Source organism: Lineus longissimus, chromosome 4, assembly GCF_910592395.1.
Source record: "Lineus longissimus chromosome 4, tnLinLong1.2, whole genome shotgun sequence".
Taxonomy (NCBI): domain Eukaryota; kingdom Metazoa; phylum Nemertea; class Pilidiophora; order Heteronemertea; family Lineidae; genus Lineus; species Lineus longissimus.
In genome coordinates this window covers 19147248-19161048 of record NC_088311.1, presented here as the reverse complement: position 1 = coordinate 19161048, position 13801 = coordinate 19147248, and the positions used below count along the sequence as shown (strand labels likewise).

The window sequence follows — 13801 nt, the reverse complement described above, 5'->3', positions numbered from 1 at the left end:
GTATCGTATTAGAACTTGAAGCTGGAGTGTTGCGTAATGCCTAAGAGCACGGCAGCAGAAGAAGAGCAGCAGTCCTAAAGGGAATAGCCTGATACTGCCACTTAAAACGTTTGCTGATGATATTTTTCCCCGTTTAAGATTTCATGTTTGCTGCAGGGCTAAAATACTGATGTTACACTGCCTCTAAAGTAGCATTGTCAAGTTCTTGACTTGGAGTTCTTCTAACTTTGCATCGTTTAACTCGGAGGAAACTTTTTGTGGTTCATTTTGAATAGCGCCTCTTTCAAAGACTTTTGTATCAAGTTCTATCTCCCAGGTTGACTTTATATTAAACAGCAGGTGTTTCTGATCTGAGTTTCTTTGAAATCAAGTGCGAATAAGGGCATATTTTGTCGTTAGAATGTCTTTTTAACGAATTGACACTGAACTGGAGGTATTTGTGGTCGATGCTCGAACATTGCAAGGGTTGAGCTTAAACGTAGGCCAAAACTGAGGCATCTCTGGTTCTGGTTCTGGTGGTTAATGGACAATCCTCCAACTGGAGTTTGGCATTGATGAGCAAGTGCGCTAGCTAAATGCGGGTTTATTCGTTGAGCGATGCCTTGAATCTTAACACCATTGCGGCTTCTATTGCGGCCTGAGGGTTTGGGTGAAACGGCAAGTAGACTGGTTTGTAATTCACATGCGCTTCATTGACACAGCTTCAGCAAATCTTCTTGAACAGACAACCACAAAATGCCATCAACATAACCCACTCTTCGGTATCAACATAACCCACTCTTCAACTTATCACCCACGTCAACTTCGTCTTGGGCCGAGGTGTATCAGGTAATACTAAGCACAGTATCTTTTAGCACTGCAAACGTCCACCCTTTAGAAAGGATTCACATTGAGTGGAATAAAAAATGAAACTTTAGCTTCTTTCTGCTGTAAATTTTGGGCCATTGTGAGAAGTGTCAAAACATCGATCCTCCTTTTCTACACTAGGATCATTCAAGAACGTTGGTAGACTCTGGTATTTTGTTTGATGATTCTGAGCAAAGCCTCTTAGAAAAGCACTATATAAACAACAAACTTTGAGAAACTTTGGCTCAATAGACTTTTGATGTGTTGTTTATACCAGGTAAACAACCTTTGTTGTTGACCTGTTCACCCCCATTTCCCTGCTTGGACTTTTCTAGTTAATGCATTAGAGCAGTCCATTCAATATGGTGGGGGTAAATAAGGGTAAAAGGCACTTTTGAAGACAAGGGCACAGTGACTGATCATTATTGACAAGATGAGGGACCCAGGTGTTCGAAGAGACCTTAGGGACCGAAGTACCAATGATGATATATTGGCCACATGTCCTTAGCTTTGTTGAAAGCAGGGCTGCACATCTGCTGTGTCCTTAAGTGAAAACTTTCTCGCTCAGAAAATAATCCGGTCAAGGTTCCTGTGAACCCTTTCTCTTTTTGAATCCCTTGTCTGATGGGATGTCTCTCGGTCCAAAAACTCCTAGTATTACTCCCTTTTGCTGGTCCAAATTACAAAATTCTTCTAATTTAGGCTGATACATACAGGGTAGAGGGGGCAATGGAAAGATTTGGCACCCTCATCACGGCACAGCTGATGAACTCAACTTACAGTAGAACCTCTCCGTGGTTTCACATAAAACTAGATGCTGCTTGTTTTTGTATATAAGCACTGCTTGGTTCACTCACAGAGATTGGCTGAGTAGGGTAATTTGTCTGATCAGGCACACACTGCTGCTTGACACGGATCTACAGGTATAGGGGAGATGGGTACTGCCTTTAATTAACTGCTGTTGTAATCATAACTCACTCAAACGTTGTCTGTTCATTCTGCTCATGCCCCGATGTCTATTATAGTGAGGTAATTGGACTGGGGGATTAAATGACCCACAGAGGCATCGGATCCGTGCACCAGAAAATTACTCCTCGATGCTGGAAAAATGGTTGCGGGAAGATGAATGGCTCATCTTGAGTATTGACCAGACTCTAAAACTGTAGGAGTGATATTTCTTGTCGCGTATCTGCAGCATGGTGATGATCAAACCAAGCTCAATTACAGTCCCAATCACAAATGACATCCATCCTACTTCGCGTCATTGAAGCTCAACGTACACGCGAGTTGCGCGTCAATGATGCACTAATCTCTCTATGTTTCGCGTAAATTACGTGCCACCTACGCTCAAGTTACGTGCTGGGTTGCGTGTCAATGACAATGACAAAATGCTTGTGAATACTTCACAGTTTACAGTACTGATTTATGACTCAAATGATTTCTGTGCCAAACCAGAAATACAAAACTCGTCTACATGTACCTTTACTCACAATCTGCCTTACCATGAGAGCCACTGAACCGTTCTGATGTCTGTTGATATGGATCCTGCGCCCTCCGCGACTAAATCTAATTCCTCCTGATTTATTTATGGCGACGTCTTTATGTCGATCCTGAATCAATAATTCAAGTCTGTCCCGCGTTTGATTCGATTATTGGGCAAAGATTCTCAGCCTCCAAGTCACAATGGAGGCAACTAAAACTGTTATCCACGAGGTGTCAATCAGAAAGGTGTTATCATTTGCGACGTTGGTTGGTCTTTGAAGGGGGAATGGTCTTTTTCGAGTCTCTGGGTAAAACCAAATACGACGATTTCAGGAAAGATACCCATGCTTCTCGGGATTTGGGAAAAGTGTAACCTGCTTTGGAATTGAAAATCTTGGCAATTTTCACCAAAGTTAAAGTTCGAGTTTATTCTCTGATATCAACTACAATGTAGGTTATCATCTGATTTTACCCTTACCCTGGTCTGTCCTGAAACCTTTAATTGGACCTGATATGAGCTGCTCAACCAGGGCAACTGTCTGAGCATTTCTGACTGGTGCCCATTAAATACACCTTGGTGGAGAGAGGCGAGTTGAAAGTGATACTATTATGTGATTTACAACTTTGCGGAAATACGTCCGTTTTTAATTGTTGATCACAAATGTAGAGCTCAAATTTTCCATTTTTGATTAGATTTATTATAAAATCGCTGAAGGTAAACCACCACGACTGCGAAAATGTTCATGTTGTGACATCATCAACAAAAACGGCATCGAAGCGAGCCGTCCGGGCGGGATTAAACCATCAATTTCTAGAAAATGTGCATTTCGATTCGAAAACCTTACCTATTTATGAGAAAGTGACCTAGTCATTTGTCAAAAACAGCTGAAACATTATATGGTGAAATTTGACATGAGTTACCCTTTAAAGACAAAGAGACCTGCCTACAGTCTCACACCAACAGTGGGGATCGAACGCGGATATCTTGACTGCTAGTCGATAAAGCCTGAGGAACTAAACCACAGTGGCTTCTGTGGGGTATGTGCTGTAAAATGATGATTCTCGATGATGATCTTTATGATCACCTCGCCTCGGAGTGTCATTTAGTATCAATCACAAACGGGCAGTCTCTCCTCGAGAAAAACACTGGTTTATAGCCCATCAAATGAGTATTATCACTATGTTCTATCAACAATTAGGAAAGGTTATGGGTGAATATGTCTATCATGTCACTATGGTGTCTTGAGGTGACTGATTGAATCACACCCACAAACTGGCAGTCAATCCCCTCATGATACCAAGTAAAAGTGACGTGTATCCCATGTTCCTGTATTTCAAAATTTGAGGCTGTTTGGTTCAAGATATCAAGTTACATCGCAATGTCACTATAGGCTGCAGTGACTATCACATGAATCTGCGATATCATTGTGATTTTTGTCTCATGTTGCTGCAACAAAAATCATTAGTCTGCAGCATCTTGTAGTTCCACAGTTTTAGCTAAAAGAAACCCTTAACAATCGAAAGCTAATATCATAATGGCCAATTGTATGCATTAAGATTACCAAAGTTATTAAATATGACAGAAATGAAAAGCCCCAATTAGGACAACAAGCTCATGTTAGCTCAGAGTAATCGGGGAGATTTGCTGATGTGGAATGCAGCAGACGATATATTTGTGACGCTCTGAAGTGTCTGATGTCGTGGAATGATCTGGTTTGCTGTGGACACTCAGCGGTGTTCTACAAGTGAATGCTTTTGATGTTATTTCTCTCAATCATGTCAATGGTTTTGTTGCTGATTTAGTTTTTTTATGCATAGCATGAGCTGTAAATGCCCGATTGCACTTGAGGGGTTTTCACTTTGGTTACCATTTCACCAAACCTACACCTGGCTCCAGCATGTACTTGGTAATGCAAGTAAGCGCTGTGCGGTTGCACTGTTGACGCCAGGATTCAGCTTGAGTTGATTTTCACTTTGGTCACCGTACCAAAACTACACTCGGCCCCAGCATGTATTTGGTAATTCAAGTAAGCAGTGTGCGGTTGCACTGTTGACGCCAGGATTCAGCTTGAGTTGATTTTCACTTTGGTCACCGTACCAAAACTACACTCGGCCCCAGCATGTATTTGGTAATTCAAGTAAGCGGTGTGCGGTTGCACTGTTGACGCCAGGTTTCAGCTTGAGTTGATTTTCACTTTGGTCACCGTACCAAAACCACACTCGGCCCCAGCAGATTTGGTAAGCCGTGTACAGCACCATGCACTGTAGATGCCTGATTCTGCTTGAGTCAACACTATACTCGGCACTCAGTTTGCAGTAGATGCCTGATTCTGCTTGAGTCAACACTATACTCAGCACTCAGTTTGCAGAAGATGCCTGATTCTGCTTGAGTCAACACTATACTCAGCACTTAGTTTGCAGTAGATGCCTGACTCTGCTTGAGTCAACACTATACTCAGCACTCAGTTTGCAGTAGATGCCTGTGATTCTCCTTGAGTCAACACTATACTCAGCACTTAGTTTGCAGTAGATGCCTGACTCTGCTTGAGTCAACACTATACTCAGCACTCAGTGTGCAGTCTCATTCGATACCACGGTTTCGCATGTGCAGTTGATTTTTTGACATCGTGCCAATTTGAATTGAAATATTTTCCGCCATGTTGCTACTCAGGTTTTTTTCAAGTAATGAAATAAACTCAGCCCTAGTGTCAAACACCAGGGTTTGAACCTCAGTCACTCTTCTTAGAAGCCTATCCCTTTATTACAAACTAAGCAACTGGGGAATTCCCCTAGCCCATTCGTGTTAGAACGATACCACACACTACACCTCACAAGTACAACACTGATGTGAGCTTCTCGCTCCCAAACCAAAAGCTCTTTGAATTATGTATAAGCACTGATGAATAATTGCTTTGATGGTTCTGGCTTTGTGACGGCACTTCGTCACGATATTATCAAGTAGTTACCAGGTAGGAAGCGTTGAAATGCTTTTCCATTAGCTGTTAGCCACGTTTACAGGCAATTCTCTTGCTTTGCATGATTCTCCCAAAGGGAGATGTGGCATGCGTTACTCTTGGCTAACACTGCTGTTTTACAGGCTATTTCAATAACTTAGGCCATAGACTAAGGAGTGCTAAGAATTGTTGTTCAAATAGAGTCAGACCTATTAAATAAGAACACCAAAACACTGTTTTTTGGGTGGAATTATGAGACGAGTGGTTGTCTTGGCCCGAAAACCAATGAGACGGCAGGGTGATTGGGCTTCCTGGACGTTTGGAGGGTAGAGTATTGACGTCACTCTAGCCTGCCTTAACATTGACCTCGACGTGGCCAAGAAGTTCTATGTCAAAATGGCAACTTCCTCTAGTATACGTGAGAGATACTTACAAAGACAAGCCATCCTATTATCAAGTCACTTCTGGCCCGAATTCCTTTGGTATACGCTGGAGCTAGACACCGTACACAGACAAGTCTTCATCTTATCAAGTCACTTCTGGCCCAACTGCCTTTGGTTAAGCTGGCGACCCAGTACAGAGTCAAGCCATCATCCTATCAAGTCACTTCTGGCCCAACTTCCTTTGGGATCTAGCTGGCGACACAGTACAAGGACAAGCCATCATCTTATCAAGTCACTTCTTGCCCAACTTTCCTTGGTTAAGCTGGAGACACAGTACAAAGACATCAAGCCATAATCCTATCAAGTCACTTCTAGCCCACCACCACTCTCCAATGGAAACTAAACTCATTCGATTAAAGCTGGCAGGCAGCGTATATCATCTTTCCATGATAAGCCACACACTTCCATTTAATCTTTCTCCAGTTTACCTAAACCAATAAAGGAATATTTGCCAATGTCATCCAAGTAATTTTCAGGGGCATTATTGTGGATTTATCTGCCTTGAATGGGATGAGAGGTGTTTGCGATAAGCTTGAGTCAGGCTTGGTGGCTTTGAAGAGTTTAGGTTGTCAAGGGGAAGAAATGTCTGGTGTCAGAGTTGACGAGTGCCAATTTCTTGATTCCTTGCAAACGACTCTATCATTGACGTGCAGTGCCACCATTTTTTAAGAGCCAACACATGACCATGGACTTTAAAACTATGATTTTACATCAGTGCATCACCGATGATGTGCATATAAAATTATGTATCTTGCATTGGATGAGGAATGTTTGGGATAAGTTTGAGTCTGGCTCGGAACCTTTGGGGACTTTATGTTGTCAAGGGGAAGAAATGTCTCCTGTCAGAGGTGATGAGTGATCAATATCTTGGTTTCTTGCAGACAACTCCACACATGACGTGCAGTGCCATCATATCAGGCAGCAAACATCAGAATTAATACAATTCCTCTAAAAGCCACATGGTCTCCCACTTTTGCTGCCACAGTAGAAACCAAGCTTTAAACAGTTGGCGATATAGCATTATCTGACCGAATGAACCCTGTCATCTGCTTGCTAGCGTGGTACAAGTTTATGATATCCCTACAATGATTTGTGAAAGTGACCTGCAAGCTAATGGCCATGTCTGTATCAACTTATCAGACATTGGAGTTAATAGTCACGTTGGCCATCTGCGCGACCATCTGCTGAAAAGATTTTGGCCAGTTATGGTTGATAGATATTGGTCGTATGTCGCGAGTTGTGTAGCTGGTTATCGTTGATAGATATTGGACATGTCCTGACTCCAAAATATCATCGGATTGAAAAAATACTGCTTCCGTTGAGATGAAATGTGGCTGCATATTGACCAGTTGAATACTCAGGCATCTTGTGCATGCATTTATTGGTGGAACAGCTCTGACTGCCAAATCTGTCTCGGAATTAAGGGGGCGGTGGTCCGGATTTGCTCCCTTGCATCTGTGCTTGGAGGGGGAATCTTTGAAATTGTACCAAGAAATGTTCTCATGCTGGCATTCCATCAATTGCCTTCATATTTTGTGACAACGAAATCCCCTTCTGGCAATCTTGTTGCATAAAATATATGATATCTTTAGCCTCCTCTATAGAGCAACTAGAAACTTTACATCAGTGCAAACATGGCTGCACTTCCAATCGCTCCTTCTTAAAAAGGACCAACGACAAATTTTCATTCAGTACATATTGACTCAATACAGAATTTTCAAATTCAAATACAAATTTCAAATTGTTTAAAGATCGGTGTAGACCTTTAAACAGAGTTAGGCACGTCTGTAACTTCCTCATTCAGTACGTATTGACTCAATAGGGAATTTTCAAATTCAAATACAAATTTCAAATTTCAAATTTTTTAAAGATCGGTGTAGACCTTTAAACAGAGTTAGGGCACGTCTGTAACTTCCTCATTCAGTACGTATTGACTCAATAGGGAATTTTCAAATTCAAATACAAATTTCAAATTTTTTAAAGATCGGGGTAGACCTTTAAACAGAGTTAGGGCATGTCTGTAACTTCCTCTCACATCAGCTTCCCACGCATCCATTTCCATGTGTCTTTTGATTCTTTATGTCGGTTGTTGCATTCATAGAAAGAAGTCACTCCTTTTATCAACTTCGTCTTCAGTCTTTTCATCACAAAATTGCACCAGTGCAGCGAAAATAGATGCAGGCTGCTCAAATGGTATTTCTACTTCCGCTAATTCTGACTTTATGATTAGCCTGGCATTTTTAGCAATGGAAAAATGTTTTAGTACCCCGCCTACAAGATTCTGAAGAAAATAAATGCATCTTGTTTGATAATTTGCCTTGTTCGACATGATTGAAGTGGGTTTATGAGATGAGGTTCCCAAGATTTCTTGATTTTTGCCTTTTTTTCACAAGAACAAAACAAAAAGATATAATTCCTTGGTGAAATGGATCCACTGTTAACACTTTGGAAGATGGGGTGGAATCTGTCATGTAGTGGATGACGACTTAACGACCCCATGTTCGTATTGTAATTGGTCCCTTTCAGACATGATCGGCTATTTTCTTCTATCATCTGCTATTTGAACGATTCTCTCTTCATAATTATGACATTGACTGTTGATCGCTGGTGTTCTTAAAGATCTGGAGATAATGCCAACATTCGTTAGGAGATTCTTGTAAAATTCTTAGGTAAGATCATGACTATTAAGAATCTCACAAACCTCATGTGACGATGTACAGATACTTGTACACAAAACTGAACAAAATCATGGGGTACATTGTTCATACTTCACTATATGGTGGCTTGGGAAAATAGAAGTGCAGTGATACACACCATACATGCAAATTTGCTGAAACTTGGCATTTATATCATTTGTATAACTGTCTCCACAATGGCAATGTAGAAATGTAAGTACATGTTTACAGAATTGGAATTTTTTTAATTCAATTACAAATAGATAAATCTTCTAACGTACATTGTAAATCTTTAAAGTGATACTATGATGTGATTTACAACTTTGTGGAAATACGTCCGTTTTTAATTGTTGATCACAAATGTAAAGCTGAAATTTTCCATTTTTGATTAGATCTATTATAAAATCGCTGAATGTAAACCACCGCAACCGCGAAAATGTTCATGTTCTGACGTCATCTACGAAAACGGCATCAAAGTGAGCCGTCCGGGCGGGATTAAACCATCAATTTCTAGAAAATGTGCATTTCGATTCGAAAACCTTACCGATTTATGAGAAAGTGACGTAGTCATTTGTCAAAAACAGCTAAAACATTATATGGTGAAATTTGACACGAGTTACCCTTTAAGTGAGACTGTCGAATTTCCAGGTCTCCAGAGCCTAACAAGAGCCTTTGTGCTTCCTTTATCTCTCTCGTAGCAAGAAAGACACCCACATTTATTGTTAGGCCTAGTAGTGAATCTACTTGACCTTTCAGAAGCTGCAGCGTCGTTACTTTTTATCGATATTTCTAAATATCTTTTTATGAAGGCGTATTGAGAAAAGATTAGCCCCAGCTATCAACATCTGCCTTAGAAAGGGACCTTAACTTTCCAATGCCTACCCTCTATGCCTTCATCCAGAAAATGCCAAAGAGTCTCTTTGGCATTTTCTGGATGAAGGCAAAGAGGGTAGGCATTGACTCTTTGGCATTTTCTGGATGAAGGCATAGAGGGTAGGCATTGGAAAGTTAAGGTCCCTTTCTAAGGCAGATGTACTCTATATAAACTAGTGATCTGCAAACGGATGGCGAATAATGTAAGAAAAAGCCGTTTTAACCCAAAATCGTTAATACCTCTTTAAGAAAATGAATGGAATATAGGGAGGGAAGATTCAGAGAAAGGTGTATTGAGAAAAGATTAGCCCCAGCTATCAACATTGTAGTCTCTTTGGCATTTTCTGGATGAAGGCATAGAGGGTAGGCATTGGAAAGTTAAGGTCCCTTTCTAAGGCAGATGTACTCTATATAAACTAGTGATCTGCAAACGGATGGCGAATAATGTAAGAAAAAGCCGTTTTAACCCAAAATCGTTAATACCTCTTTAAGAAAATGAATGGAATATAGGGAGGGAAGATTCAGAGAAAGGTGTATTGAGAAAAGATTAGCCCCAGCTATCAACATTGTAGTCTCTTTGGCATTTTCTGGATGAAGGCATAGAGGGTAGGCATTGGAAAGTTAAGGTCCCTTTCTAAGGCAGATGTACTCTATATAAACTAGTGATCTGCAAACGGATGGCGAATAGTGTAAGAAAAAGTTGTTTTAACCCAAAATCGTTAATACCTCTTTAAGAAAATGAATGGAACACAGAGTGGGAAGATTCAGAGAAAATGTTGATCGGTGGCTATCAGGCAGACTGTATTATCAGAACACGGGGAAGAAACTAACCCAACATGGGCTTAATGCTCTAATGCCTGATAATTAATTAGGTAGGCTAATCATTTTCCTGCTGATTAGGTCTCTAATTGTTGCTCGCTAATTAATCCAATCTAAATATGGTGGAAGAATAATGACCGATATATAATAAATCAGGGTATCCTCATTCGGCAAACACACAGAGAAAGATCTAGATTACCCATGACCTAGTTTTACTACGGGCTATAATTGGTGTTTGACAGAATTGGCATCAACATGCACCATCACCTTGACCGACATCATAGTTCAGTGGATTTATGAATGCTGGTCTACCCTGCAGTAGGCCCTGGGTTCGGATTGGCATCTCTCGTTTAACTGGCTGGGGTTTCAAGGAAGAAATCTGTTTCGTTAGTTGAAGAGAACTGATGAGAGTCTTTGATAATGATGAGAGACTGTGCCGTTCGAACCTGGGACCTCTTGAAAAACTGCCCGTTTCCTCAAGGCAAGAGCAAATGCAGAAGATAAAAAAGATAATTTGAGGACTTAGCAAACAAACCTATGTCTATTGAAGGTACATGTAGCATTCACAGAATAGGCTTGCAAGAATCTGCTCAATGTGAATGTGTGGCCTGAGACCAGACTCGAGTTCATGTACTTCAGACCTTCTCCCTTATAAAGGCTAGATCAGAGGGGAATACTTAGCAAAGGACACCACCCTGACCACATAGCTCTGGGGCTCCGTGGCGAAACTTTCCAAGACAAGCAACTCTGTTACCAAAAACAGATTGACTGCCTAGAGGGCATCTCGAAAACCCCGAACGCAGAAGAAGAAGAAGAGGTAGGAGGAAGCATCCATGATCCAATCATCATGCTCGATAATCCCTCATTCACGGTCGCTGCGTGTCCCCGTATAAATCAGCCAGCTGTCACATCAGCACCGGCCTGATGAACCAGAAAAGATTATTACGACTCGCCTACAACTATTATTAATTATATTGTCGTCGTTTATGAGAGAAAGGCATTGATTTTGTTCTCAATATGTACGCAATTGATTGATAGATTTAGTTAAGAGAACTTGTAAGGCATTTAATGAAGTCAATTCGGCATTGATCTGGGCTATTGTAAAGATATGAAGCAGACTTGATTCAGTTTCTTTTCCTTTGAGATTTCCTGTAGGCTGTCCTAACTCGTTCGCTATCAAAGGGTTTTAAACAATTTTGTCATTTTAAAAATCATAGCACAGGCTTGGGCTGCTTATGCATAATTTTTAAGATGATTTTTGTTTGGCAGATATTGAAATTCTTCTTTGGCCTTTCCAATCAAGAGAGATTTTTCACAATTTTATTATTGCAAATTGTGATTGTTTGTGAAATCCACGAGAACCCCACACCCAAACTCTCAAAATTAACATAGCATTTTACTCTCAGACCAGCTAAACAGATAAGAAAAATCATAAGGGTGTCAGGTTTTGCACGAATCATGTTTTTTATGCCCATTTGGACCCTTTTGAGATGAGAAGTGGTTCTCTTCCACTCCCCCCCCCCCTCCCCTCGTGGACCAAAAGGTTAAATACGGCCCTGCTTCTGGATACTTTGTTAATTGATCTACCTCCGCCTCTTGTCATTTCAGGCCTGCTCAAAGACTTCCTGCGAGAGCTTCCAGAACCCTTGTTTACCAACACCCTCTACCAGATGTTATTAGATTCGATCAATGTTCGTCTGCCCGGCGACCCAAGCAGTAATAAACTCATGATGAGTCTGTTGGACTGTCTTCCTAAAGTCAATCAGGTAAGACTCACGGCTCTGGACTAGGTAATGTAATAGCCTCCTTGACTAGGTAATAAATCCTGACTAGGTAGTGACTTTTAGACTAGGTAGTCGCGTCCTGGACTATGTAATGAATTCCTATATGAGGTATAAGTCCTGACTTGGTAATACCACTCTGAACTACATGTAGGTAGTAACCCCCTGGACTTGGTAATTCAGTAATGGACTAGGTAATAAAGACCTGAGCTAGTTGATAATCTCCTGGACTAGGTAATTAACCCCTGGACAGGGTAATAATCTCCTGGAATAGGTAATAAACTCCTGGACTTGGTAATGACATCGTGGACTAGGTAATCCAATCCTCGACTAGGTAATAAGTTGCTGGATGGGGTAAGAAACCTAAGATGAGTTTTTATGAAGGAGTTTTGCTGATAACAGATTAGGGATCAGTAGCTCATATTTGCACAAGAAGATTACCAGTTTGTATTTTATGCTATGATATAGCTTGCAGAACTCGGAACAGAGTTTTAGTGGGCACCTTTAATGGGCGCCTCATGAATTTTAAACAGCTAATTAATGTGCTAAGAGGAGATAGACGGAAATAGCATTACCATAAAATTCTCCCTATCTGCTCTTTTATCATTTTGCTGAGCACAATTAATCAGAATATTTTCGACGTCCCGAAATATTTCATCGGAAGTCGTTCCTGCGACTGATAAGTTCACCAGATATGAACGCGACCGCATGGTATTTCCATGGAAACAAATGAAAATCATGTTACAGATAATAGGAATCGAACATACAAGTTGAAATGAGGCGTAAGTAATTGAGATGAATTGGAAGATGGCTGTTTCACCTTATGGCATGGAAAGTATCGATATATCAGTTGGTGTATATCGCAGATGCATTGAACACTTTCAGGACATTAACCCTTTGCTACCGGAGGGTTTTGACGTTCTTTGGAAGGATTCCTTGTTGTCACGATTCCTTATAGTCTGCATGTCCTGAAAGGGTTAATATTCGGTAGACGGTGGTACTGTACTGTTCTTTGAGTACTGTTACTTTGCCATACGACTACATGTAATTACTTTGGCATAGGACTGCATGTAATTGGTTCCAGGTAATTACCTGGTCACGCAGGCAGCTGGTCAATGACAAAATCTACAAATAACTTTTCATAGTAAACAGTAATATTGGCCTCCTCTTGGTAACAAGGTGAAGTAGCCCAGGCAAACATACTCGGAATGAAGCACATCTTTATTACGAATCCACTCATGTCAACGTGCCTCATTCAGAACTCTGTAAAACACCAAATTTTTACACGCATTTTGTTTTCGCGGACATTGCAGACGATTGCGATTGGTGAAAAAATGAAATGACCTCGGGACATTGTGCTCACATGGGGCAACAAAAGACACCAGCTAATGGATGAATGTTCCTTACTATCCTATTCAGTATTTCCAATATATTTGTGAGAAGATGAAGGGCTGTAGTTTTAAATTTTGATCCCTGTGACCTTGAAAAATAGGTCAAGCTCAGTGTTGTTTTGTCACTAGGATAATATGATTACACCTCGTCTTAATTATGACAAAAAATAACAAAACGTGACACTATCAGTGAAATTAAGTACAATAGCCCTCGTATTTTGTGAAAACACCCCATCTGGAAATCTTGTCCATGCCTATGGTAAGGTAAAGGGGTACAATAATAGCATGAATACAATTATAGCCCCTACAGTGTAGGAAAGACCTGGCAGTACACATTAATGCACGCAGAGGCTATCATTGTACCACTTTACCTTATATCTTTTAAACCAGTCAATATTCAGATCCACGTTTTTAAAGGCCAACAATCATGTTACTTTGTCCTCATGGTTCAATTTGATCAGGTCAACCAATCGAATCATAGTATTGCTCGATAGCCAGTGGGAGTATTCTACAACATGGTCACATCACCAGATTTGA

The 13801-nt window shown here is 40.7% G+C and overlaps 1 protein-coding gene across 2 annotated transcripts in view; it reads left to right on the top strand.

The window, feature by feature from the left end:
* LOC135486516 (rho GTPase-activating protein 100F-like) overlaps positions 1–13801 on the top strand; it is a 156063-nt gene that overhangs the window by 127034 nt on the left and 15228 nt on the right. For both annotated transcript variants that reach the window (XM_064769353.1, XM_064769352.1), the window contains exon 4: positions 11701–11858. In XM_064769353.1, coding sequence (XP_064625423.1) covers positions 11701–11858 — 158 coding nt within the window. The remainder of the gene's footprint in view (positions 1–11700; positions 11859–13801) is intronic.